At 41.4% G+C, this 27,528-nt stretch overlaps 1 protein-coding gene across 1 annotated transcript in view; it reads left to right on the top strand.

Annotated features, from left to right (window-relative positions):
* TAF1B (TATA box binding protein (TBP)-associated factor, RNA polymerase I, B, 63kDa) overlaps positions 1-27,528 on the top strand; it is an 84,585-nt gene that overhangs the window by 10,670 nt on the left and 46,387 nt on the right. The window contains exons 5-8 of the mRNA XM_011960921.1: positions 2,063-2,158; positions 7,769-7,922; positions 15,812-15,965; positions 23,306-23,405. Of these exons, the coding sequence (XP_011816311.1) occupies positions 2,063-2,158; positions 7,769-7,922; positions 15,812-15,965; positions 23,306-23,405 (504 nt within the window). The remainder of the gene's footprint in view (positions 1-2,062; positions 2,159-7,768; positions 7,923-15,811; positions 15,966-23,305; positions 23,406-27,528) is intronic.

Raw genomic sequence — 27,528 nt, 5'->3', positions numbered from 1 at the left:
AGTGAGCTGAGATCCGGCCACTGCACTCCAGCCTGGGCGACAGAGCGAGACTCCGTCTCAAAAAAAAAAAAGAAAAAACCAGTTATTTAGCAACAAGTTGTTCCCTTGCTTCATATGCTTCATTGGAAACCAAGTGTTGAGAGGTCCAGCCTAGTTGAGGAGAGGGATTTAGGTGCATGTGAAATGAATATACGTGAATTTATATGGTGATATACTCACAAGTGAATTTTTTTTTTTTTTTTAAGAGTGGTAGTCTCGCTCTTGTTGCCCAGGCTGGAGTGCAGTGGCGCAATCTTGGCTAACTGCAACCTCCACCTCCCGTGTTCAAGCAATTCTCCTGTCTCAGCCTCCTGAGTAGCTGGGACTACAGGTGCACACTGCTACACCTGGCTAATTTTTTGTATTTTAGTAGAGATGGGGTTTCACCATGTTGCGCAGGCTGGGCTCAAACTCCTGAGCTCAGGCAATCCACCCACCTCGGTCTCTCAAAGTGCTAGGATTATAGGCATGAGCCACTGCACCCGGCCCTCATAAGTGATATTAAAGGCAAAAAGAGAACAGATAAAGATCAACGTGGACTGCAGTCACCGAGGAAAGATTTGTAGAGGAGCCTTTGCCGTTCAAACTGGTGGCTGGGGCAAGCCCAAACAGAACAACTACATTTCCAATGCATGGCCTAAATGGATGCTGGGCCTACCCTGAAAGGCGTTAAGTATTAAAAATTCAGAAGCATAAAGCAACAGAGGCTTACCCATAATAGTGTTTGCATTAGGTATGATAGCTGATAGTGGGGGTTTGTGATCTGGTTTCTGCTTACGTAGTCATTCTATGTATACATGTTTAGAAACGATTTTATATACTTACACTGTATAGCCGTAGCAGGGTTTATTCCTGTGTAACTTTATGCTCAACCTCATTAGGGGTTAATTCTGAAAACAATTTTTCTGAAATTAGCCAATGAGCATAACTGTTTAGACCTCATCAGCTGAGTGGCCTTATGCCATGTACACAGGCTCCAGAATCAGAACTGACTCCACATCCTATTGATAGTTTTTCTACTTACCGGCTGGGTAATCTTGGACAAGTTACTCATTTTCTTCAATGGTAAAATGAAGCTAATAGCTATCTTACAATATTGTGTTGGAGCTAAGGGATGCCTGGTACCTAGTAGATGATGAATAAATGGGAGAGTCTTTTTGTTGGTTTTTTTTTTCTTTGTGAGACAGGGTCTTGCTCTGTTGCCCAGACTGGAGTGCAGTGACCTGATCATGGCTCACTGCAGCCCCAACCTCCCAGAGTCGAGCAATCCTCCCACCTCAGCCTCCCAAGTAGCTGGGACTATAGGTGTGTGCCACCATACCTAGCTAACTTTTTGATTTTTTGTAGTGATGAGGTCTCACCATGTTGCCCAGGCTGGTTTTGAACTCCTGGGCTCAAGCAGTTTCTCCTGCCTCGGCCTCCCAGAGTCTGGAGATTACAGTAGTGAGCCATTGCCCGGCCGGAAGAGTCTTTTGCTTAGTGTTACTTTCACTTGGGACTGGTTAGTAAACCTGGTAACAACTTTGCCCCTAACTAAAAGTGTAGTCATGTATCAGTTGCTTTCCTACTCTGATCCTTAATTTACTAATATGCAAAAGAAAAGGACTCAACTAGGTTATTTTAATGTCTTTCTCTAAAATCTAAAATTAAGAAGGATTTTTTCAGCATTTCTCGTGTACCTGATACTATGATGATATTATAATTCTTTTTAAGGAAAAGCAGGTAAGAAGACATGTAGATGGAAGACTTAACCAGCCCTCCAGGTGATTCTGATGCACAGTTAAGCTTGAGAACCACTGGTTCAACATATTAATCCCCAATGTGCATTTTGTGGAACTCATGTTATGATAGATGCTACATACAGACACCAAAGATTTTGTTCTCAAATTGCGAATACCACATAAAACATTTACTGGAAATTTATATATAATATGTAAAATACAAGAGAGCTGTGCTGTAGATGTGCCTGTACATTTGTTGTCATAACCTGAATCATCCCCCACTCATTTCCCTTCCTCCTTAGAATGACGTTTTACATAATTTTTGGAAGCGCTACCTTCAGAAGAGCAAGCAGGCGTATTGTAAGAACCCAGTTTATACCACTGGAAGGAAACCTACAGTAAGTCACAAGTCTGAAAGCTGGGTTAAAAAACATGTCTGTTGAGATGCAGAGATGAAGATAGGTTCCTGACCAGTTTGAGTGTCTGAGATTATGATGCTTGTCAGAGGATTTTCAGTTAAGAGGCTTCTGTTACAGTCCAGAAGGACAGGGTCACTGACAATATAAATATGTTGGAGTTAACTTAAGATTTTTTTTAAAAAGGTTTTGCTAGAGTTGAGTAAATTCTTGTGTAAAGCAATACTAGCATCTCGCTAAAATCTTAGTGAATAAATAAGCAATAAGTAAAATATTAAGCTGATACATGAATTGGTAAGATAATTTCTACTTCAATTTTGAAAGGAAATGGGAACAATTACTTTTAATTAGAAGCATAGTTTTCTCAGGTATATCCATTAAATATTTCCTTAGTGCTTTGGATATAACTGTTTTGAGAACAATAAGAGGCCTGCTTCTGAATCCTGGTCCCTACTTTTGAGCTCTATTATCTTTCATGAGGTAAATTACTGAAAATGTGCAGAAGCAGCAAATTAACAAGCAAATACAGAGAGGGGGACAGTGGGGAAGGGTGCTATTTAATAAAAGGTTATCATGGAGGCCCTTGCTGATGAGGGAGCTGAAGTGATGAAGAAAGTGAGAGAGTAAACCATGGGATATCTAGAGTAAGAAATGCAGAATTTCAGGTCTTACCAAGACCAGTTGAATGCAGGTATGCATTTTAAGAAGTCTCTGGGTGCTTCCTATACACAGTACACTGAAGTTTGAGAAGCACTGGTGTAGATGAGAAGTGATGGTGGCTGGGACCAGGAGGTAGAACTGGAGGTGTTAAGTGATAGGATTCTATATAAAGTCTGAAGATAGAGCCAACAGAATTTCCTGATGGATTGGATGTGGGGTGTGGGAGAAAGAGAGGAATAGGAGTCAGAGTAAGGTTTTTGACCCGAGCAGCTGGAAGGAAGGAGTTGCCATCAACTGAAGGGTAAGTGGGCCAGGAAGATCAAGGGTTCCGTTTTAGACATGTTAAGTTTGAGACAGCTGTTAGCATCTGTGTTAGTCCATTTTCACACTGCTGTAAAAATACTACCTGAGACAGGGCAATTTCTAAACAAAAGAAGTTTAATTGACTCACAGTTCCACATGGTTGGGGAGACCCTAGAAAACATATAATCATGACCCAAGGATAGGGGAAGTAAGGCATGTCTTACATGGCAGCAGGAGAGAGAGCTCTCTCCCTCTTTTCTTTCTTAAGAAAAGAGACAGAGAGAGAATGTGTGTGTGTGAGAAAGCGCATACAGAGGGAAACTGCCACTTTTAAAACCATTAGATTGCATGAGAACTCCCTCACTATCATGAGAACAGCATGGGGGAAACCACCCCCATGATCCAGTCGCCTCTCACCAGGTCCCTCTCACAACATGTGGAGATTACAATTCGAGATAAGAAATTTGATTGGGGACAGAGCCAAATCATATCATTCTACTGCTGGCCGCTGCCAAATCTCATGTCCTTCTCACATTGCAAAATCAATCTTGCCTTCCCAACAGTCTACCAAAGTCTTAACTCATTCCAGCATTAACTCATTAACTCAGAAGTCCAAGTCCAAAGCCTCATCTGAGACAAGGCAAGTCCTTTCCACCTATAAGCCTGTAAAATCAAAAACAAGCTAGTTACTTCCAAGATGAAATGAGGTTACAGGCATTGGGTAAATGTTCCCAATCCCCATGGGATAAGTTGGCCAAAACAAAGGGACCACAGGCCCCATACAAGTCTGAAACCCAGCAGGGCATTCACTAAACCTTAAAGCTCCAAAATAAGCTTTGACTCCATGTCTCACATCCAGGCATGCTGATGCAAGGAGTGGTCCCACAAGGTCTTGGGCAGCTCTGCTCCTGTGACTCTGCAGGAGCCATGTGGTCCAGAGTTTCATGGACCAGAGTTGACTGTCTGTGGCTTTCCAAGCGCGTAGTGCAAGATGTCAGTGGATCTACCATTCTGGGGTCTGCAGGACGGTGGCCCTCTTCTCACAGCTCCACTAGGCAGTGCCCCAGTGGGGACTCTGTGTTGGGGCTCCAATCCCACATTTCCCCTCTGCATTGTCCTAGAAGAGGTTCTCCATAAGGGCCCTGCCTCTGCAGCAGTCTTCTGCCTGGACATCCAGGCATTTCCCTTCATCCTCTGTAATCTAGGCAGAGGTTCCCAAACCTCAGCTCTTGTCTTCTATGCACCCACAGGCCCATCACCACATGGAAGCTGCCAAAGCTTGAGGCTTGCACCCTCTGAAGCCCTGGCCTGAGCTATACTTTGGTGCCTTTTAGCCATGGCTGGAGCTGGAGTGGCTGGGATGCAGGGTGCTATATCCTGAGGCTACACAAAGTAGCTACGCCCTGGACCTGGCCTGCAAAACCATTTTTCCCTCCTAGGCCTCTGGGCCTGTGATGGGAGGGGCTGTCTCAAAGATCTCTGACATGTCCTGGAGACATTTTCCCCCCGTTGTCTTGAGTGTTAACATTCACTCCTCATTACTTATGCAGATTTCTATAGCCAGCTTGAATTTTCTTCCCAGAAAATGGGTTTTCTTTTCTACCTTGTGGTCCGGCTGCAAATATTCCAAACTTTTATGCTCTGCTTCCCTTTTAAATAAAAGTTCCAGTTTCAGATACTCTCTTTGTGAATGCACATGACTGAATGCTTTCAGAATCAGCCAGGTCACCTCTTGAATGCTTTGCTGCTCAGAAATTTTTTCTGCCAGATACCCTGAATTGTCTTTCTCAACTTCAAAGTTCTACAGATCTCTAGGGCAGGGGCAAAATGCCACCAGTCTCTTTGCTAAAGCGTGTAGCAAGAGTAACCTTTATTCCAGTTCCCAATAAGTTCCTCATCTCCATCTGAAACCACCTCAGCCTGGACTTCATTGTCCATATCACTATCAGCTTTTTTTTTTTTTTTTTTTTTTGAGATGGAGTGTTGCTTTGTTGCCCAGGCTGGAGTGCAGTGGCACCACCTTGGCTCAGTGCAACCTCCGCCTCCTGGGTTCAAGTGATTTTTGTGACTTAGCCTCCTGAGTAGCTGGGACTGCAGATGCATGCCACCATGCCCAGCTACTTTTTTGTATTTTTAGTAGAGATTGGGTTTCACCATGTTGGTCAGGCCCATCTCCACCTCTCAAAGTGCTGAGATTACAGGCGTGAGCCATCACACCTGGCCACTAACAGCATTTTGATCACAATCATTCAACAAGTTTCTAGGAAGTTTCAAACCTTCTTTGATCTTCCTGTCTTCTTCTGAGCCCTCCAAACTGTTCCAACCCCTGCTTGTTACCCAGTTCCAAAGTTGCTTCCACGTTTTCAAGTATCTTTATGGTGGTATTCCACTCCTGGTACCAATTTCCTGTATTAGTCTGTTTCCACACCCCTATAAAGATAGTACCTGAGACTGGGTAATTTATAAACAAAAGAGGTTTAATGGGCTTAGAGTTCTGCATGGCAGGGGCCTCAGGAAACCTTTTAAATCATGGTGGAAAGCAAAGGTGAAGCAAGGCATGTCTTCCAGCAGGAGAGAGAGAGCGTGCAGGGGAAACTGCCACTTTTAAAATGATCAGATCTCATGAGAACTTCCTCACTATCACGAGAACAGCCTGGGGGACACTTCCCCCATGATCCAGTCACTTCCCTCTAGGTCCCTCCCTCCAGACATGGGGATTACAATTCAGGAGATTTGGGTGGGGAGGCAGAGCCAAACCATAGCAGCATCCAAGAGGAAATTTCAAGTATGCAGTTAGATATAAAAGTCTGCAGTTCGGGAGAGAGGTCTGGGCTGGAGACATAAATTTTGAAGCTGTTAGTTTATATTATAATCATGAAATCTTAACATGCCATTGTTTGTAAGATACACCATTATTTTAAGTACTGTTAAGAAAGAAAAGAGTGCTGCAAATTCAGTTGTGACATGCCAGTGATTGTAAGATAAATCTCAATTTCTAGGATGTTAAAATGTGGTATGGGGGGTACATTTTACAATTTGAAGATAGTAGCTAGTATTTAAAACCATAAGACCAGATGACATCACCAAGGTGTGAAGACAGGGAGAGGACCAATAACTTAGCTCTACGTCATTCTAGGGTTAAGATGTTTGGGATAAAAAGGAACCGGCAAAAAAATTCTTAGGAACAATGTGAAGTAAGAGGACAGCTGAGAGAATGAGCACTCTGGAAACCAAGGGAACAAAGTGTTTCAAGAAGAGAACAGTGATCCAGCTGTGATAAATGCTGTCACTAGGTCAAGAAGGAAGAGGGCTGCAAAGTGGTTAGTGGAGCAGTGGGATCAAAACCTTGATTGGAATGAAATATAAGGTAGACTGAGAGGAGAGAAATTGGAGACAACAAATCTGGACTTTTTCAAGGCATTTTGCTGCAACAAGTACAAAGAAATTCCATGGTTTCTGGGGTCAAGGGAGAGCTTTTAAAAAGTGGGATAAATGGTAGCATATTTGTGTAGTGATAGGAATGATGCAGGAGAGAAGAAAAATTTGCAATGGAGAGAAAAAGTTGATGTGAATCTTTGAACAGATATCTTTGAATATACAGAGAGGTGGGATCAAGTGTGCAAATAGAGAAACTGGGTTTAGACAGGAGTTTGAATCGTCCAGAAGAATCAGGCAGAGGCAGAATATGTGGTAGAGTTGCTGGCAGTGGTTACCTGTGGGAACCTGTGGAAGTTTTCTCAGTGTGTTCATGCTCATCAGCCAGCTTTCTGGTGTGGCCTCCTTCTGATGGGGCTTCCCTGTGGGGAGGGGATGTGCTTGCCAGAAGACACAAGCATCTTATTTCATTCGGAGTTTTTTTTTTTTTTTTTCTTCATTGTCGTGTGAGTCTCTTTACCAGGAGTCTTATCTTCCTGTAATAAGATCAAGTTTATTGGCTTGCAAGGTTGAAATCATGGCTTTTTGACTGTGATTGGTTTGCCTAGGTAATGTCAGCTAATGAGGTATTTAGGTAGCCAGCCAGCTGACCTTTGTAGGGACACTCTGGCATTTCAACAGTACATATGTGAACAGTTAAACAGTGGTATAAGATAGTATATCCTTGTTGATTACGTGTTACAAATCATATGTGCTATAGGAGTTCAAGGAAAGGAGAAATCACTGAAGAGTGGGTTGGAAAGATGGCATGATGAGTAAGTAATAAGTTAGAGGGAAGAAAAGGGATAGTTCAGGCGGGTGAACCAGAGTTAACAAAGATACCAAGCAAAAATTCCCCAGGTAGGTTTGGTAAAAAGAAGCCAGCCAGCGTGTGTGGAGTCACTGATGTGCAATGTTTTCAGTGCTGAAGATATTAGCGCTGTAAGAGAGATGTTCATGGAAGAAGGAGACCTGATGGCAGGGCTGGCAGCTGGTTTCCTCGCCCATCCTTGTCTGTGGTTCTTCTCCAAGAAGCACTGCTGGGAGCTGTCAGGAGCTTGTTTCAGAAGTAAAGGGGACTTGGCAGACAGTTGCAGTTTTCTAGGAGTGGTTTCTTTTAGGGTGTTTGTGATAGTCGGGAGTTGTGTAAGTTCACAGAAATTAACTGTTTAAAACTGTTATGCAATGATTTTATTTATATTATTTTGCAAACAGGTATTAGAAGATAATCTAAGTCATTCAGACTGGGCTAGTGAGCCTGAGCTGCTAAGTGATGTCAGCTGTCCTCCTTTTCTTGAAAGTGGAGCGGAGTCTCAGTCTGACATCCACACTCGAAAACCTTTCCCCATCAGCAAAGCATCACAATCAGGTAAAAATGAGAACCAAACCTTTTAGAATTTTGAAGCTGGTATGTCCCTTAAAAATAATTTAGTCTAATCTTCTGATAATCCAAGGAAAGGGACTTGGTCTAGCAAGGAAGAATGACTTGCTCAATCATATGGCTAAGACAAACTAAGTGAAATCTTAACAGTTTTTTAAAAGGCACATTGTCTCCATGTGAGTTTTTTGTGTGTGACTTTAAAGGGACATAAAGTTCGAGTGGATCCAGAAAGAAGGAGGCTAGTTCAAAGAGATCATGTATGTGTGGGCTCAGAGTTTTCAAAGAAAAGTTGTAGCGGAAGAATTTTATCATGTATCCGTATAGTAAAATAGACAAAGATGATATGTCCAATTTCTAAGCACAGACTAAAGCAAGCTGAGTAAAATTTACCTTGCTACATATGTGTTTTACTTTCTGATGTAATCCCATAACTTGAAATAAATAAGGAATATATTTAAGATTAAAATATTAGGCCTTCCTCCTAAAGAATTCATTCATTTTAGTTGTTCCTTCACTACATTTTTTTTTTTTTAGTTGATGGAAAACAGACCAGGCTTTCCAAACCCTCTGGTATTAGGAATTGTTTACTGCTATCTGAGTTAAGTGTAGTTATATAAAATTTTCAACAAACATTCCTTGCCCTCCAAAGATTAAGAATTCCTTTATCAGTTTATCCACATCTGTTGCTGGACTGCACAGTGACATGGATATCAGATAAGTTACTTTTTGTGTACAGTGTTAGGATCATTGACTAATTGGGCAACAAGGAATTTCTAGAGTTTTCTTCTCCACCTTTTCAGAGAGGCCTGAGCTCAAATAGTCCCAGAAGACCGTAACTGTAAAACCATCGAACCTTTTTAAAAAAGTATATTATCTCCCTTTAAAGCGTCATGATTGTTTTGTTCACCTATGTTTAATGGTTTTGTTTGCTTATTTGTTTCTGGTTTTGTTTTTGGTTTTTGGAGACGGAGTCTGGTTCTGTCACCCAGGCTGGAGTGCAGTGGCGCAATTTTGACTCACTGCAACCTCTGCCTCCCAGTTTCACGTAATTCTCCTGCCTCAGCCTCCTGAGTAGCTGGGATTACAAGCATGCACCACAATACCTGGCTAATTTTTGTATTTTTAGTAGAGATGGGGTTTACACCATGTTGGTCAGGCTGGTCTTGAACTCCTGACCTCGTGATCGGCCCGCCTCGGCCTCCCAAAGTACTAGGATTACAGGCGTGAGCCACCATGCCTGGCCTGCTTGTTTTTTTGTAAATGATGATCCCTAGAGCTTTCTTTTAGTTTTTACAGTAAAAGTAATCATTGACCGGGCGCGATGGCTCACACCTGTAATCCCAGGACTGGGAGGCTGAGGTAAGCAGATCACTTGAGGTCAGGAGTTCAAGACCAGCCTGGCCAACATGGTGAAACCCCATCTCTACTAAAAATACAAAAATTAATTAGGCATGGTGGTGTGCACCTATAGTCCCAGCTTCTTGGGAGGCTGAGGCAGAATTGCTTGAACCGGGAGGCAGAGGTTTTAGTGAGCCAAGATTATACCACTGCACTCCAGTGTAGGCGACAGAGCAAGACTCTATCTCAAAAAAAAAAAGTAATTATTAATGAAACTCAGTATAAAACTATAAAATGCAGATAGTCACAAAGAAAATGAAATCACCAGTTATTGTACCCGCCAGAAATTACCACTATTGCTATTGTAGATCATTCCAGAAAGTTTTTCTTCATGTATGTATAGGGAGTTTATTTGGTTTTTGTAAAAATTTGAATTATTTCTTCATTCTTTAAATTTTTAAATCAAAATTCTACAAATCATTCCATAAATCTTGTTATAAAAAATTGCAAAAATAAAAAATTGGTTAAAGTTGTAGTTCACCAGTCATGGCCATGGACTACACCTATTGTAATCCCAGCATTTTGGGAGACCAAAGAGGAAGGACCAGTTGAACCCAGGAGTTCAAGACCAGCCTGGGCAACATAGCGAGACCTCCATCCCTCAAAAAATAAAAAAATTAGCTAGGCATGGTGGTACACGCCTATGGTCCCAGCTACTCAGGCGGCTGAGGTTGTAGGACTGCTTGACCAGGAGGTCGAGGCTGCAGTGCGCCGTGATCATGCCACTGCCCTCTAGCCTGGCCGACAGAGCAAGACCCTGTCTTAAAAAAAAATAAAATTTGTAGTCTACCTTCAGCTAATGTCCTATTCCCAAGAGGCATTCATTTTCAACTCTTGTAACTTCCGTATTTCTGTATCACATGCTTCTAGTATTACATCTTGATTTCTGGTTTGGGACATTAGCTATTGGATTCCATTTTAGCTCTTTCACACATTCCTCACTGTCCCTTATCTTCACATAGTCACCAGTACATGAGTGTACATTTCTCATTCTCTCTCTTCCCAATATAATTACTGTGATTTTTTACTAGATCAGTATTTACTGCTTAAATTATTATAAATGTATAAACATTATTTAGACTGAGCCATATAGCTTACTATGATTACTTTTTCTGTATATCCTGTGGTTTTCTTAGAGTTGATCATTGTTATTTACTTAGTTTTCTGTTTATCACTAATCTATAATTTATTACTAATGTATCTCCACACTTCCTCCCAGTTCTTATAATCTCTTAATACCTTACATAGTCTATCAATTTCATCTTCTGAAAGAAGTCTCCGTGGAGCCTCTGATCTGCTCTGATCTAGAATGATGTCTCTGGACCTGTGGCCAGGCTGACTTCAGGATCTCTGTGGTTTTTTTTGTTTTGTATTGTTTTTTTGAGATGGCGTCTTGCTCTGTTGCCCAGGCTGGAGTGCAGTGGTGCGATCTCGGCTCACTGCAAGCTCCGCCTCCCAGGTTCACACCATTTTCCTATCTCAGCCTCCTGAGTAGCTGGGACTACAGGTGCCCACCACCATGCCCGGCTAATTTTTTTTGTATTTTTAGTAGAGACGGGGTTTCACCGTGTTAGCCGGGATGGTCTCGATCTCCTGACCTTGTGATACCTTGGTCTCCCCAAGTGCTGGGATTATAGGCATGAGCCACCGCCGCCTAGCCAGGATCTCTCTTTACCACCATCCTGAGATTCTATCATTTTTCTTTTGTTTGAATTTTTTATTTTCCACATGCCATTTCTGCTTTCCTGGATTACCTTCTCATTTTTGTAGAGCATCTTTTATTTCACAGAGAATATTAATGATATTTCACCCCTGACTTGATTGTTTTGGCCTCTGCTTTTTGTAAGAAAGGCTTTAAATGTTTAGTGAGCCTAAGATAGCTATTCGTACTTAACCATGGAGACTAAAACGTTGATAGAAGGCTTTGTTTCCACGGTGAGACTTGTCAGCTGTGCTCTGTATGCAAGGTTATTTTCTCAGTGAACCCCAGCATTATCATCTTTAACTCTTTTTCCCCAGAACTGATCAGATTCCTCAGAGAAATCTCTTTGAGTCTTCTGTTCGGCAGATTTGGAATCCTGCCTGTCACTGTTCTGGGAACTGGTTAGGCAGAAGAAGGCCCGAGGGGAATGGAGGATTGTTTTAGTATTCAGTATGTAAACTTTCACTTACGCCTCCTGTTTCCACTTCTCGACGGTGCATGTGACGGGCATGCCTTATTCTAGAGACCCTTCTCTCTGGAGAAGAAATTTCCAGTTTTTGGCCAAGACTAGGGAGGGGCATCACTTGGATGCATGGATTTGGGATAAGAATCTGGATGTCTGGCTGGGCGTGGTGGCTCACGCCTGTAATCCCACCACTTTGGGAGGCCAAGGCAGGTGAATCACGAGGGCAGGAGATTGAGACCATCCTGGCCAACATGGTGAAACTCCATCTCTACTAAAATACAAAAAATTATAGATGGGCATGGTGGCACCCGCCTGTAGTCCCAGCTACTCAGGAGGCTGAGGCAGGAGAGTGGCTTGAACCCAGGAGTTGGAGGTTGTGGTGAGCTGAGATCACGCCACTGCACTCCAGCCTGGGCAACTGAGTGAGACTCCGTCTAAAAAAAAGAGAATCTGGATGTCTAACTGCTTCTTAATTTGGATTTTAAGCAGTCATCCTGGTGTTAGGCCTGGCTTCATCCAGTTTCTAGGAGTATGAGTGTCTGCAATTCCTGAGCCTTCTTTAGGGATCCGCAGTGAAAACTGCTTTGTGGCATTCCCTACTGCTAGCTTTGAATCTAGCTTTCTCAGGACTGCTAAGCCAGTAATCACCTATCTGTATGCTTTCTGACTTCTAAAATTTTATTGTTCTTGTCACCTTTTTCATGTTGTCCTCAGGTTTACGTGTTTCAAAAATTATCTTTATAATTGTTGTAGCAGGAGAGCGCAGAGGCTAACATGTGTTTTCAATTTGCCACCTTCACTGGAAGTCCTTACATATTATAAGGAATATACAAAAAATTGTGTATGTGTACGCACACACATTTGTTTTATGGAAATCTGTGACTTTATATATTCATTTAAAACTGATGGTCCTTAAACTTCAGCATCCATCGGAATCAACGGAAGAGCTTGTTAAACCTCAGTAATTTGCATTTCCATTAGGTTCTTAGGTGATACTAACACTGCTGGTCCAGGAGTATACTTTGAGAACCACTGATCTAAAAGTGTTATGGATATTGTTTTGTAGTATACCATTGCATGGAGTTATTTAATTAAACTTCTATTGCTGGCATTTAGGTTGATCTAAATTTTTTTTATATTATAAACAGTGCTGTGACAACATTCCTTGATCCTAAACCTTTGCATGGCTATCAAATCATTTCACTGAGATGAAATCTTCAAAGTAGAACTGTTGGGCCTATTTGCACACTGGGTTTCTACTCTGTGCTAGAGACTGTTCTGGGCACTGGGACGTAATATGGTGGCAAGACCGTCCGCCTTCTAGGTGTTTATATTGTAGTAGGAGAAGATAGGCAATAAATGACCAAATAAAGAACATTTTAGTTGCTGATAAGTGCCATGAAGAAAGGACTTCCAGAATTTGGAGAAAGGGATTTTGAGGAGTGATTTTGAGAGTTTATGTTTAAGAAAGCGTAGATTCTCAGGGTCATTCCTAGTCCTGCTTCTTTATCTACCCTTACTCTTTATGTGACTTCACCTAATACCATAGCTTCAACCAACCACCAACTATATGCTGAAACTAAAATTCGTATCTCTAGTCCCACCTCTCCTCCAAAGTACAGATTCTTACATTCAGCTGCTGACTCAACATTTCTATTGATGTATTTAACACATGTAATTCTTTTGTTGTTGTTGTTGTTGTTGTTGTTGTTGTTGTTGCTGTTGAGAGGGAGTCTCGCTCTTTCGCCCAGGCTGGACTGCAGTGGCGCTATCTCCACTCACTGCAAGCTCCGCCTCTTGGGTTCACGCCATTCTCCTGCCTCAGCCTTCCGAGTAGCTGGGACTACAGGCGCCTGCCACCATGCCCAGCTAATTTTTTATATTTTTAGTAGAGACGGGGTTTCACCGTGTTAGCCAGGATGGTCTCGATCTCCTGACCTCGTGATCTGCCTGCCTTGGCCTCCCAGAGTGCTGGGAGTACAGGCATAAGCTACCGCACCTGGCCAACACATATAATTCTGATATTGTGATTTTGCTCATCAAACCTGATTTTTTTTTTTTTTTTTTTTGCCATCTTCCTTGTCTTGGTAAATGACAGTACATTCTACTTGTTGCTCAGGCCAACAACCTCAGAATCATACTTGTTTTCTCCTTTTCTCTCATGCTTCACATCCAATCTAGCAGCAAATCCTTTGACTCGGCCTTTAAAATCTGTCTAGAACCCAACCATTTCTCACTAGCTGCAGTGCTACCACTCCAGTCCAAGTACCAGTCATGGGTTTCCTGGAAGAGTGGACTTCCATGTCTACTCCTGCCCTCCCATAACTCCATTCTTCCCACAGCAGCTGGAGTGACCTCATACATAAACGAGGTCCTGTTGTTTCCATGTTTTAAAACTCTCCAGAAACTTCTTATACTTAGAATAAAATCCAAAGTATAAATCATGACCTACAAAATTCTACATAATATAGTTCTTACTCTCTCTTCAGTATCATTCCTGCTACTTTCCCTCAGAAATTTCTGTTCTTATAAAGAAAAACAGGTTTAATGGACTCACAGTTCCACATGGCTGGGGAGGCCACACTATCATCGCAGATTTATGTAGAAACTGTATTTTGTAGCATCCCATGATGCTGTCACTACACTGGCCTTTTTGCTGTTCCTGCAGTTCACTCCTGCTAATATACTTGGTATTCTTCCCGACATCCTTAAGACTTACTTTCTGAATTAATTCAGGTCTCTGCTCAAATGTCACCTTCTCAGTGAGGTTTCTCTGACTTCCATATAAAATAGCACATCTCTCTTCCCTTCCCATCACTTTATATGACTCTACATTGCTGTTTTTCTATGTAGCATCACTATCTGTCAATTGTATTTTTTTTTTTTTTTTTTGAGTTAGGGTCTCTCTGTGTTGCCCAGGCTAGTCTCGCATTCTTGGGCTCAAGTGATCCTCCTGTCTCATCTTCCCTAGTAGCTGGGATTACAGGTGCACACCATGGCACCTGGCTCTGCCAATTGTATTTCTTGTTTGTTTATTGGTCTGTCTCCAATTACTAGAATATAGGTTCTAAGAGAGATGAGACATTGTTCACTTGTCACTTCCTGAGACATGGAAGAGTGGCACAAAGAATGAGATGAATAAGCATCCGGTGAATGAATGAAGATACCATAATGTCATATGGTAGAGGATACTTGGAGGATGGGGATGGGAGGAGGTGCTGCTCTAGCTAAGTTTTGGAGTTTTGGAGAGGCCTTGTAGAGAAGGGGACTTGGGAGTTGAGGCCAGAGTCAAAGCAGTTACACATCTTTTGCTGTGCATTGTAATTGCATATCCTTTCCTTTATTTAAAAAATTGTTTATGTTCACTATTAAAAAGATCAAACAGTTCAAATCCTTTTTTTTATTTATTTTATTTTTTTATTTTTGAGACTAGAGTCTCGCTTCGTTACCCAGGCTGGAGTGCAATGGCGCGATCTCGACTCACTGCAACCTCCACCTCCCAGGTTCAAGCAATTCTCCTGTCTCAGCCTCCCGAGTAGCTGGGATTATAGGCATCCACCACCACACCCAGCTAATTTTTTGTATTTTTAGTAGAGACGAGGTTTCACCATGTTGACCAGGCTGGTTTCAAACTCCTGACCTCAAGTGATCTGCCCACCTTGGCCTCCCAAAGTGTTAGGATTACAGGTGTGAGCCACTGTGCCTGGCTCAAATCCCTCTTTAGAATCCTGTCCCATCCCACTCCCACAGATATCCCATGATTACATTTTTGGCTGATTTTATTCTAGTCCTTCATTACTCTTTATTGCCAAATGGCTCTTTGTAAAGGTTTTATAACTAGTTTTAAGATATTTGTATTACTCTATTTTCTTACTGCTATGAAAAAATACCCGAGACTGGGTCATTTATACAGAAAAATAAGTTTAATGGACTCACAGTTCCACATGACTGGGGGTGCCTCACAATCATGGTAGAAGGTGAAGAAGGAGCAAAGGCACATCTTACATGGTGGCAGGCAAGATGAGCGTCTGCAGGGGAACTACCCTTTATAAAACTATCAGATTTCGTGAGGTTTATTCACTCTGATGAGAACAGCATGGAAAAATCCCGCCCCCGTGATTCAGTTACTTCCCACCAGGTCCCCCCCATGACACGTGGGAATTATGAGGACTACAGTTCAAGATGAGATTTGGGTGGGGACACAGCCAAACCATGTCAATATTTAAAATGCCTGTTTAGATTTTTTGTTGTTTTTCTTTTGTTATCCAAGTAGTTACCTGGATTTTTAAAAATCTCCATTTATCTCCTAAGAAACGTCTGTCTGCTCTGGATCTCTGGATGGAGTTGAATACTCAAAACGAAAGGAGAAAGGAATTGTGAAGATGACCATGCCACAGACACTTGCCTTCTGTTATTTGTCCTTACTTTGGCAGAGAGAAGCTATAACACTTTCAGATCTTTTGAGGTTAGCTAGACCTCTTGTGTGATAATGTTTTTGCTGGTTACTACATGAACTAAGTAGACAAACTTTGGATATTTTGATTTTTATAAGAAGGCCTAACTTGAGGAAGGAACTGGAAAGGTTGAGTAGCCTGAATTCTAATTTGGAAATGTAATCCCCCCTGGGCTAGTAATTCATCTTGATTTTCTTATTTATGTAGTAGAAATTATAGTACTTATCACACATGGGCTGTTGGAAAATTAAGTATCTAATCTTTTGAAGAGAAAAGTGACATTTAAGCACTTGAGTAATATTAGTAAATATTTTTCATTTCTAAGAAAAGATAAACAGATTATTTTTTTTTTTTTTTGAGACGGAGTCTCGCTCTGTCGCCCAGGCTGGAGTGCAGTGGCCGGACCTCAGCTCACTGCAAGCTCCGCCTCCCGGGTTTACGCCATTTTCCTGCCTCAGCCTCCCGAGTGGCTGGGACTACAGGCGCCCGCCACCTCGCCCGGCTAGTTTTTTGTATTTTTTTAGTAGAGACGGGGTTTCACCGTGTTAGCCAGGATGGTCTCGATCTCCTGACCTCGTGATCCGCCCGTCTCGGCCTCCCAAAGTGCTGGGATTACAGGCTTGAGCCACCGCGCCCGGCGAACAGATTATCTTTACATTAGCAAAATGGTTATTCATAGTTATACAAAACCATATGTTGGTGTTAAGAGCTAAAATATAGGTGGTCTGTGTTTATAAGGAAAAGTTGAAGACAAAACTGTTGAAAGGATGTGTTATCCAGATAGTAAGCGTTTATATTTTTCAGGGTAATCTACAGAGTGTTTTGGTTAATGTAAGAATTTCTCATTTAATAGATGTGCCAAAATTGTTAATGTGCTGATTTTTTTCTCCTTGCTTTCTATGTGTTCTGAATGGTAACATTTGGGTTTCATCAATGTGTAGAGTGCGTCTAAGAGCACAAATTATGAACCAAACTGCTGGGTTTGAATCCTGGCTCTGCCACTTATTTATTATATGACCTTGAGTAAGTCATTTAATTTCTCTCTGCTTTTGTTTCCTCATTGGTAAAATGGGGCTAAGAGTAATAACTGCCTCATAGGGTTGTAACTACTTTCAATAATTAGTGCTACATGGAAAGCACTTAGAGCAGTGTCTGGCACATAATAAGAGCTCAATGCTAGTCATTATTGTTTTTGTTTTCATCATCACCACCATCATCATCATTATTGGCACAGCCCCTTTGATTAAATATAATGCCTCCAGTAAATGATGATAGTGCCTTTGAATTTGGCCACATCAACCAAATAAAAACGCTTTCCTCAGGTCTGATTAACTCTGCAAGCAGATAGCCCATGATTCAGTGAATTTTACTGTTAATTTAAAAACCTGATCTCTCTTTGTATGCCCCCATTGGGTGATCTCATCTTTTCCCAAGGCTTTAATTACCACTATATGCTGATGACTCTCAAATTTATATCTCTAGCCCAGACTTGTCTACTGAGGGCCAGACCCATAGATTCATATATACAGCTGCCTACTGGACACGGCTACTTAGATGTCTTTATGGTATCTCAGAATCAGCATGACTAGAGGTTCATCATCTGTCTCCTTGATCCAGCTCCTTCTCCAGTGTTCTCTTTCTTAGTAAATGCCATCCACCCTGTTGCATCCTATCCAGAAGCCTAGGGATCATCCTTGACTCTTGCCCCTCTATGTACACTGTTGGTCTTTATGTCCACTCAATTATATGTCCAAAAACTCAAAAAACCATTCTTCTCTGCATTCCCTCTCTCTCTGTCCTCTTTACCCTCATTTCGATTGCTTAACAGTCTCTCAGCTGAGCTCAGTATCTGTAATCTTGTGTCATTTCTATCCATTTTCCTCCTGATAAGCAGAAGGATCTTACAAAAACATAAATCTAATCATGTCATTAGAGCTGGATGAAGGAGCTAGCCCTCCTACCCAGGACAATCTATAAGGGGCTAACAGAACTCTCCTAGAAGTCTAACAAAATGGAGAAAGTCATATTTACCTGGAATTTTTCTCAGGGAGAATATTATATGTGGTTGAAAGAACAGGGGTAAGATACTACCCACCCATCTTCTCTCCCTCCCTCACTCTTTTCTCTTCTCTCTCTTTCCCTCTCCTCCCTCACCAGGGGGAATTCTAAAATGCCTTCAAGGAGATTAAATCTAGTTAGCTGGAGGGCTTTTGTTTTGCCCTGTGGAATATACAAGTTTGGGAACAGAGCTTAGTTGCTTGGGGCAATAGGAGAAGAGACTGTCACCGTATTCTTTCTTTGCTTTTCTCCCAGAAAGAGCTCTAAGTCATAAGGTCTCAAAATGTGGCCTTCAGTATCACCTGGGAACTGGTTAGAAATGTGAATTCTTAGACCTCTCCTATACCTTCTGAATCAGAAACCCTGGGGTAGGACCTGGTAATCTCTGCTTTAAAATAAGCCCTTCAGGGGATTTTTTTTTTTAATTGTTTATTTTTATTTTTTTGTAGAGATGGGGTCTTGTGATGTTGCCCAAGTTGGTCTCAAACTTCTGGCCTCAAGCAAGCCTCCTACCTTGGCCTCCCAAAATGTTGGGATTGTGGCGTGAGCCACCATGCCTGGCCCAGGGGATTCTTATTGATGGTAAAGTTTAAGAACCACTGCCAAACTTTGAAAAAATATTTAAAGAACACTGGTTTTAAGGGAGTACATTATTAGCCTGGCCAAAGTACCCACATACCTTAACACTGTGCATGTCACTCCCTTTTTAAGTCCTCTAGCAGCATCCACAGTCCTTAGCATAAATTTATTACCCTGCAAATAGCCTGTAAAGGACCCTGCCTACCTAGCAATAATGGCTTTAATAAATAAAAATAGGCAGCATTTATTCATTCTGTGAATTTGTATTGAATATCTACTATATGCAGATGGTGTTCTGGCATCTAGACCCTTATGATGCAGTTGTGAATCATATAGGTCCAATCCTTGCTGTCATGAATTTCAAGACCAGAGGAGGACACAGAAAACAAACACATAAGTATGGTTGGTGCAAAGATCATTGAGGTTAATGGCAAAAACCACAATTACTTTTGCATCAACCTGATAAGTAAGAAAAGGATCAGACAGGGAAAGGCTATTCAGAAAATTGAAATTGGATGGTGTGATAGAAAATGACTAGATGGCTACTCTAGATTGGTTATTTGGGAAGGCCTCACCAAGAAGGAGGCATTTACTCTGCACCTTAAATGAAAATAGAGCCAGTGTGAATATCAAGAGTACGATAGACCTCACTTACCACAGAGGATATATTCCAAGACATTGGATGCCCGAGAATGTAGATAGCATGGAACCCTATACACACTGTGTTTTTTCCTGTGCATACATTCCTGTGATAAAGTTTAATTTGTAAGTTAGGCATAGTAAGACATTAATAATAAAATAGAATAATTATTACAGTGTACTGGTACTACTACTCTTGAGCTTTGAGGCTGTTGTTAAGTAAAATATAAGGGGTACTTGAATGCAAGCACTGCAACACTCTGACAGTAGATCTGAGAATGAGCCAATGAACTACGAGTAACTCGTGGCTGGGTGGCGCCTACAGCTTGGCTGTGCTGGACAAGGAGAGTATTCGCGTCTCACATGGGTCAGAGAGAGATGACGTAATATTTCATCATGCTCTTTAGAATGGCATACATTTTAACACTTATGAAACCATGCAACACAAAAAAGAGGATGAGTGGGGACTGCTGTACTGGCATTCCAGGTAGAGGGAGGTTGCTTTTGCCAAGCCCTAAAGCAAGAGCCGTGTGATGAAGGAGCAGAGGAGAGCTAGTGTGACTGGAGTCAGAATTCTAAAGCAGAGTAGGAGGATGAGAGTGAACAGATCATCAGAGGTAGATATCTGTCTTTGTAAAACAAGTTAGGAATTTGGATTTTTAAAAATTGAGGTGTAATTTATATAATAATAAAATTCACCGTTTAACAATATACAATTCAGGCCGGGCACGGTGGCTCACGCCTGTAATCCCAGCACTTTGGGAGGCTGAGGCGGGCGGATCATGAGGTCAGGAGATCGAGACCATCCTGGCAAACACAGTGAAACCCCATCTCTACTAAAAAAAAAAAAAAAAAATTAGCCGGGCATGGTGGCGGGCGCCTGTAGTCCCAGCTTCTCGAGAGGCTGAGGCAGGAGAATGGCGTGAACCTGGGAGGTGGCGGAGCTTGCAGTGAGCAGATCACACCACTGCACTCCAGCCTGGGTGACAGAGCGAGACTCCATCTCAAAGAAAAAAAAATATATATATATATACAATTCAGTAGTTTTCAAAACGTTTTCAAAGTTTACAAAGCTGTGCATCCTGTTTTCAGGACACGTCACTCCAGAAGGAAACCTCATACCCAGGTGGACTCCGGGTTTTAAGTGTGACAGTAAGCCCCTGGAAGGTTGCAGCAGGAGAGATACAATCTGATTGATGTTTTTTAAAGATCATTCAGGCAGCTGTGGAAAATGAGCTCTAGGAAGGGAAGAGTGGAAGCATGGAGACCAGGTGGTCTTTTGCTATCCTCCAGGCAAGAGATAGTGGCTTGGATTATGGCAGTGGTAATGGTGACTGGGTTCAGGATCTGTTTTACAGGTAGACACGACTTAACTCTAATTCAGTGCTTTTTCAGTGATCTTAGATGAAGGATGAGTTTATTAAATTTCTAACCCTTCATAGATTGAAACTTCGGAAAATTACATAATTATAAGTAGAGACAGTGTTTCCAGGGGACAAGGCTAAAGTCTGTTGGTCAGGAGAGGCATATGAGATGCTTTTAATCTATGCCAATTTTTCTATCAACTTCCTGGACTGATCTAAAGAACCAGTTGATAATACCTAGGAAGGGAAATAGATTGTTCAGAACTTTGAGTAAGCAGCTTTTTTTTGTTTTGTTTTTGTTTTTGTCTGGGGAGGAGGGAAATAAATACTTTTCTAAAAGGAACTTCAAAGTTAAAAAGAAAAAAACTTTGAATGAGGCTAAGAGCAGAACTGTTTATAAATGGTGAAAAAAACTGTTAGAACTCCAGATGCCAAAGACCTGCTCTTTGCGGACATTTCTGCTTCCCCTAGGCAGGTCTCATTTCTTCTGCTCCCCCTAGGCAGGTCTCATTTCTTCTGCTCCTATGGATCTGACTGTGCCTCTGTTGTGCTGCTTGAGACAGTGCCTCTGCTGACTCATGTACAGGCTGTTTGACCTATTAGGGTGGGAGTGCGGAGGACCCTTCATCTCTTACTTCTCTCTGCAGACTCCTAACACTCCACACAGTCCTGGCATGTGTTATCACATAGTGAAGACTACATAAATAATGAGCACATTAACATAGTGGAATACTAGGTAGTTTAAAAAGTGACAGATACACGTTACATCTTGTATATAAAATAATATTAAACCAAAAACATAATTTCAAAATAATACAAATACTGATTACTACACATAAATACTTTTATATAAACTAAATATACTAATAAAAATTTACCTGGGGAAGCCTTAACACCATTTTTATATAAATATTTCATTCTCAACTTTCAGTAGACTAAAAATTAAAGCACATTTTTAATTTGAAATTAAAGTTGAGGCTGGGCCTGGTGGCTCACTTCTGTAATTCCAGCACTGTGGGAGGCTAATCAGGCAGATCACCAACCTGGTGAAACCCTGTCCCTACTAAAAATACAAAAATTAGCCAGGCATGGTGGTGGGTGCCTATAACTAATTCTAGCTAATCGGGAGGATGAGGCAGGAAAATCACTTGAACCCGGGAGGTGGAGGCTGCAGTGAGCTGAGATCATGCCACTGCATTCCAGCCTGGGCGACAGAGTGAGACTCCAACTTAAAAAAAAAAAAAGTTGAATCAGTTTTGTCCTTTAAGTGCTACAAAGCTGAAAGCCAAATGTCAGCCCAGCTCTAGCAACAACAAAGTCTTCAAGGCAATGCAGTTTTTATACTTATTCCTGTCTTTAGCTCACTTTCCTTAATTTTCTTATTTTAAATATCTTATATGTAGGTATATATATGTATATTTGACATGATCGCAAGACCCCCATTTCTCATTCTTAGTTCTCCTTTATTTTTCTCCTTAACATTTCACTCTACCTAACATACTATAGATTTTACTTACCTGTTTTGTATCTTTCTTTTCTCGCTAGAATAAAACTCCGTAGGAACAAGAATGTTTTTCTGTTTTGTTCACTGCTGTTTCCCTGCAGCCTAGAACAGTACTGGATATATATTCAATACATTGTTAAATTAATGAATTGTAAATAAATATATTTGTCTATTCATGTGTATGTGTTATTTTCTTCAAACTCAATAATTGACTCAAAATATTTAATCCACTGTATACCAGGCATTGGGGTGGAGTGGTGAGCAAACAGGCAAGGTCCCTACCCTTAATGGTTCTTTCAGCAACAAACATCTAACGTGCACTATTGTAGGTATTGGAGACAGAAGGGTAGACAAGGGAGGCAGGCTTTCACAGAAAATGGGGATCAAGGTAGGCCTCCTTGCAGGAGTGATTTATGAGTAGGAGCCTGTCACGTGAGGGGAGCTAGGGATACAGGCAGCGCCGTGTTGGAAAGCCTGGTGGTGAACTAACAAGTAGGATACACACTTCTTGGACACTTTTTTTATTTTGAGACTGAGTCTTGCTCTGTCGCCCAGGCTGGAGTGCAGTGGCGTTATCTTGGCTCACTGCAACCTCCGCCCCCTGGTTTCAAGCGATTCTTCTGCCTCAGCCTCCGAAGTAGCTGGGACGACAGGCATATGCCACTACACCTAGCTAATTTTTGTATTTTTAATAGAGATGGGGTTTCACCATATTGGCCAGGCTGGTCTTGAACTCCTGACCTTGTGATCCGCCCGCCTTAGCCTCCCAAAGTGCTAGGATTACAGGCATGAGCCACTGTGCCCAGCTGGACCCTTTTTTATTTTTATTTTTAAAACACAGGATCTCACTCTTGCCCAGGTTGAAGTGTGGTGGTGTGATCATGGCTCACTGTAACCTCAAACTCCAGGGCTCAAGCAGTCTTACTGCTGCCGCCTCCCAAATAGCTAGGGGTACAAGCATGTGCCACTGTGCCCAGTCCTTCTTAGACACATTTATTTAGTCAGGAACTTAAGAGAATCATTCAGTAATTGGCTGAATAGGGCAACATATGGGTAAAGAGAATAAGAGATATGATCAGATTTATTATCCTTAAAAACGTGGGAAATAGAATATGCTTAACTAATTCTTGCCTTGTCTGTGAATTAAGAGATTTTCTTAAAGCATTTACTCTGCTCTCGTTAAACCTTTTTCTTTTTAAAAATACAGATTTGTTGAAGAAGACCATATTCCTTACATAAATGCTTTTCAGCATTTTCCAGAACAGATGAAATTGTATGGGCGTGACAGAGGAATCTTTGGTATAGAGGTAAGTTATTTCCTTTTTTACTTTCTAGTCTCTGATAAGACAAAAGAGTGATATGATAAGTTCTATTTCTTGCTTGACTTATTATTTGTTGTTTTGTGTTCTATCCAAATACGGAACATCAGTCATAATTTAATTATTTTTTATTTTCCTTATGTGGATTCCTCTAATCCTTTAGGTTATCCTCAAAATATAGCTGTAATGTGATGTGTATGCATGGCAGATAGGTATATTGTTGAGACTAAACTTGAGAACTTTTATCTAGAGACCTTTAGGTAATTTCAATTTTTTTTTTAAATAAAAGATGTGTTTTGTTGTTGTTATTTGCACACTGTATTGCTGTGGAGGAAAGAGAAGAAAGTTATTACCATGTTTCTAAAGGTACTATTTTAAGTTCTTCACTTATGTTAGTTTATCTTTTTCTAGATCTGTTTTCAGATGTCTCCAGTGGAAGGGTTTCTGTCCTTTGATTATGAGTTTGTGTCACTATTGGTGGTACTCAAAGGTTATTTCTCCTTGGTTCTCATTAGAAGTTTTTTTTTGGTGTACTAAATGTTAAATATTTTCCTCCATTCACCTATTTAAGGAATTATTTTCATAGAACTTCATGAGCCTGACATTGTTGGTGGTGTAAGAGTCATTTGTTGAGTGCTGTTTAATAGTGGCCTGACTTTGATGAAAGATAACCTCTATTCAGATATCCTTTGATGTTCAACTTAATGTTGAGGTTTATCCCTTTCCAACCTGTCAGTGTTAATATATTGCAGACATAAAGTGAAATTGCAAATTTTATGGAAGTTTCAGCATTTCATGTTATCTTTGAAATTAATGCAGGAGAATTACTAGCAAATCCGTTGACAAACACAGAGCTAACAGAATTAGATAATTTAAAATTGAAGAAGAGAAAATCAATAATGAGGATGGCACAATAGGTGCTTCCAAAGGGAAAATTTGAATGTCAAAGGATTAAGAATACTCCCTGGCAAAGCTGATAGAGCCCCTGAATATTTTGTAAAATAATTCTCTTTGTAGTTATGCTATAATATCAAAGGCAATAGGAAGGATGTCATATTGTTGCAGGATCTTTGGGGTGCCGTTTTTCTGGCTGGAAACCTTTGTGACCAGTGGCATCTTTGCCCGAGTTTTGCACTAGGCTTACTTCACCCACTCCACTTGGCAGGCTGTGATTGGCTCACACTACTGGCCTGGTTCTCATGCCTGCCAAGGGCAAGTCAGGCACGGAATGGTGATGGGTGTGTGAGCAAGCATGGGATCTGGCCACTGCACACAGTCAGATATGCCACCTGCTGCAGCGGGGCAGACAGCTCCAGGTGCCAGCATGATTGCCAGCTCTCTGCGAGGCTGCGGCCAGACCAGTCATGCTGCAAGCAGTTTCCACAGCTGGCACTAGGGGACATGGTGGTGCCTGGGAGCTTGGAGATGCCAGGAACCACAGGGCCTCAAAGAGGGAGTCACAGCCCTGGCTCGGGGAGCTCCCACGTCTGGACTCCCCGAAGGGCTGCGGCTCTTCTTTCCTTCTCTTTGCCCACAACATGGCAAGCAATGGGCATGTCTCAACACTGTTTATGTTACAGATGTTTTCGCCTTGCCATTCTGTGGGTCCTGAGTTCATGGCCTGCAACCAGGAAGAATGAGGTACACAGATAAGTGGAGGGAGAGCGAGATGAAGAGGAGCTTTATTGAGTGATAGAATAGCTCAGTCTCCCACAGCGGGCAGTGCCTTTCTGCAGCCAGGGTGTCCTGGTGAGTGTTCAGCTCCTAGCAGAAAGGAGGCTCTGGAATGGGAAGCTCCTCTCTGCAGGCAGGTCGTGCTATTATCTCTGCAGCTCTCTCAGCAGAGAGGAGGCCCTGGAGTGGGTTATTCCCCTCTACATCCCGTTGTCTTCCCAGCTCTCAGCAGAGAGGAGGCCCTGGAGTGGCTGGCTTCTCTCTAAAGTTGGTCATCCCTTCTGAGTTGAGGTGGGAGCTCCCTGGGTGCTGCTGCAGCCACCCAAGCCACAGCTGTGAATCTGGGCTTCCTTGTGCTCTCAGGATGACCTGCCCACAGGGAGGAGCTTCCCACTCTGAATCACTCATAGTGACCTACATTCTAACTCAGTGCAAATTCTGCCAGTATTTAATAACCTGAGATATAAAATGTTATGGTATGTTCCATGCATATTCAGCTGTATTTGTAGTCATCCATTTCCTTCTGGCTCAATGCTCCAAAATTAGTGCTTTATAGAAGTATAGTGTAACAAATCCTTACTATATCTTCATAGAACCTATTTAAGTGTCTTGAAGAACAAGGATAGTGATGAGGGCAGAAAGTAGGCAAACAGGCTGAAAGATGGTACAATGAGTAAAAAGCCTAAATACTGTAGTTCCAAGTCAGACTACCATCTGTGTGACCTTGGCAAGGCATTCTGTCTTTCCGAGATGTCTGCTTTATATGTAAAATGGGGATATCAGCTGAACTATTTATCTTGCAGAGGTTTAGCGGGGATCACATGAGATCACAGGTGTGAAAGAACTTTGTAAACTATACATGACACAAATAGAGGGTGACACTGGTACAGAAAGAATAATTGATCCTCCACATGAAAAACATTGTGTAAATGTAATTAATTCATGGTTTATTTTGAATGTGATTATGAGTGATTGGTAGAAACATTAGATTTTTAAAGCAAAACTGGTTTCACCCTTAGAACAGCTTGAGTGGGAGCAATTCCAATAGATTTGGAGAGCAGAAAGCAAGCTTGGGCATTTGGTTCCCTCATTCTAGGTGTGTATCTTTATGTCTTCACAGTTACTCAGTTTTCCTAGAGTGACTAGTGGAACTAAGTTATTACTTTTGCATTAGCTATAAGCTTTGTCTTGGTTAATAAAAATGTCTGTCTTCTGTATGTCTCCCTTCTTTCTCCCCACTCCCCTTCCTTCCCTCCACTTTCTCCTTCTCTCCCTTAATCTCCAACAATTCTCAGAGCTATTCACTACTCAAGTTATATTGATAGTTTTTGCTTAGTTAAGGTTATTTGAATGTTTTGCTAGTGCCTGAAATCATCATGTTGTTGTTATCTTTAACTCACTAACCAAATTATAAGCTTCTCAGGAACAGACACCAGTATATTTTATGTAGAATCATGAATTATTAAAGCTGGAGGGAAATTTGGAAATCGTTTAGTCCACTTTTGTTATTTTTCCAATAAGAAAACAAACCTAAGAAGAAATATGACTTGGGAATAAGTAAACCTATTCTTCATTAGGATTTTTCATGAGGATTATTTGAGACAGTATATTCAAAATGCAGACATATTGCAGATATTCAAATGGCAGTAGGCTCCCTTCCAGACTGGAAAAACTTTTCCCCCAAGATAGGGATTAAGAGGGTAATTAAGCTGTTTGGATCCAAAAAAAAAAAAAAATGTACCATTTTGGAAAATAACGTTTCCATTTTAAGATTCTGTTAACTTTTGAATGTGTTCATTTCTAGGTTTTCTCTTGATCTGCCGTCCAGTGCTCTACTTCTGAGCTGTACCCCCTCCTTCATTTCTAGGTTTTCTCAAATTAGGTTCCAGGAAGCCCATGGATATGGGAAAGGATAATGTATCTTGTTTCTCATGATGGTATTTCATAATTTCAGTTACCATATATTCAACTTTTTGCAGAAGATATTGCTTCCCGTGCTGAGTTTGTATGCTTGGAAATGGTATCTAACCAGGAATTTCCTTTTTAAGAAGTTTAGTTTCATTTTAAATATACTCACACAGACACTCAAATTTCACTATTTAAAAGTAATTATTTTCAAAAATTTATTCTATGTGTTCTTTCAAGTAGTAATAGATCCCATTATTACTAAATGTTTAGGGAACTGCAAGAGAGAGATACAATACACCAAATTAAGAGACTGTTTCTGTGATAGCCATCGTGGCTTACATTTCCCAGAAGCCTAGCTCATGCCTTTAGTTAAGATTTACATTGCCAGCCAGGCGCAGTGGCTTATGCCTGTAATCCCAGCACTTTGGGAGGCTGAGGCAGGCGGATCACGAGGTCAGGAGATCGAGACCATCCTTGCCAACATAGTGAAACCCTGTCTCTACTAAAAGTACAAAAATTAGCTGGGTGT

Source organism: Colobus angolensis, unplaced genomic scaffold (genome assembly GCF_000951035.1).
Source record: "Colobus angolensis palliatus isolate OR3802 unplaced genomic scaffold, Cang.pa_1.0 Scaffold53, whole genome shotgun sequence".
Lineage (NCBI taxonomy): Eukaryota > Metazoa > Chordata > Mammalia > Primates > Cercopithecidae > Colobus > Colobus angolensis.
This window is presented reverse-complemented; position numbering and strand designations above follow the sequence as displayed.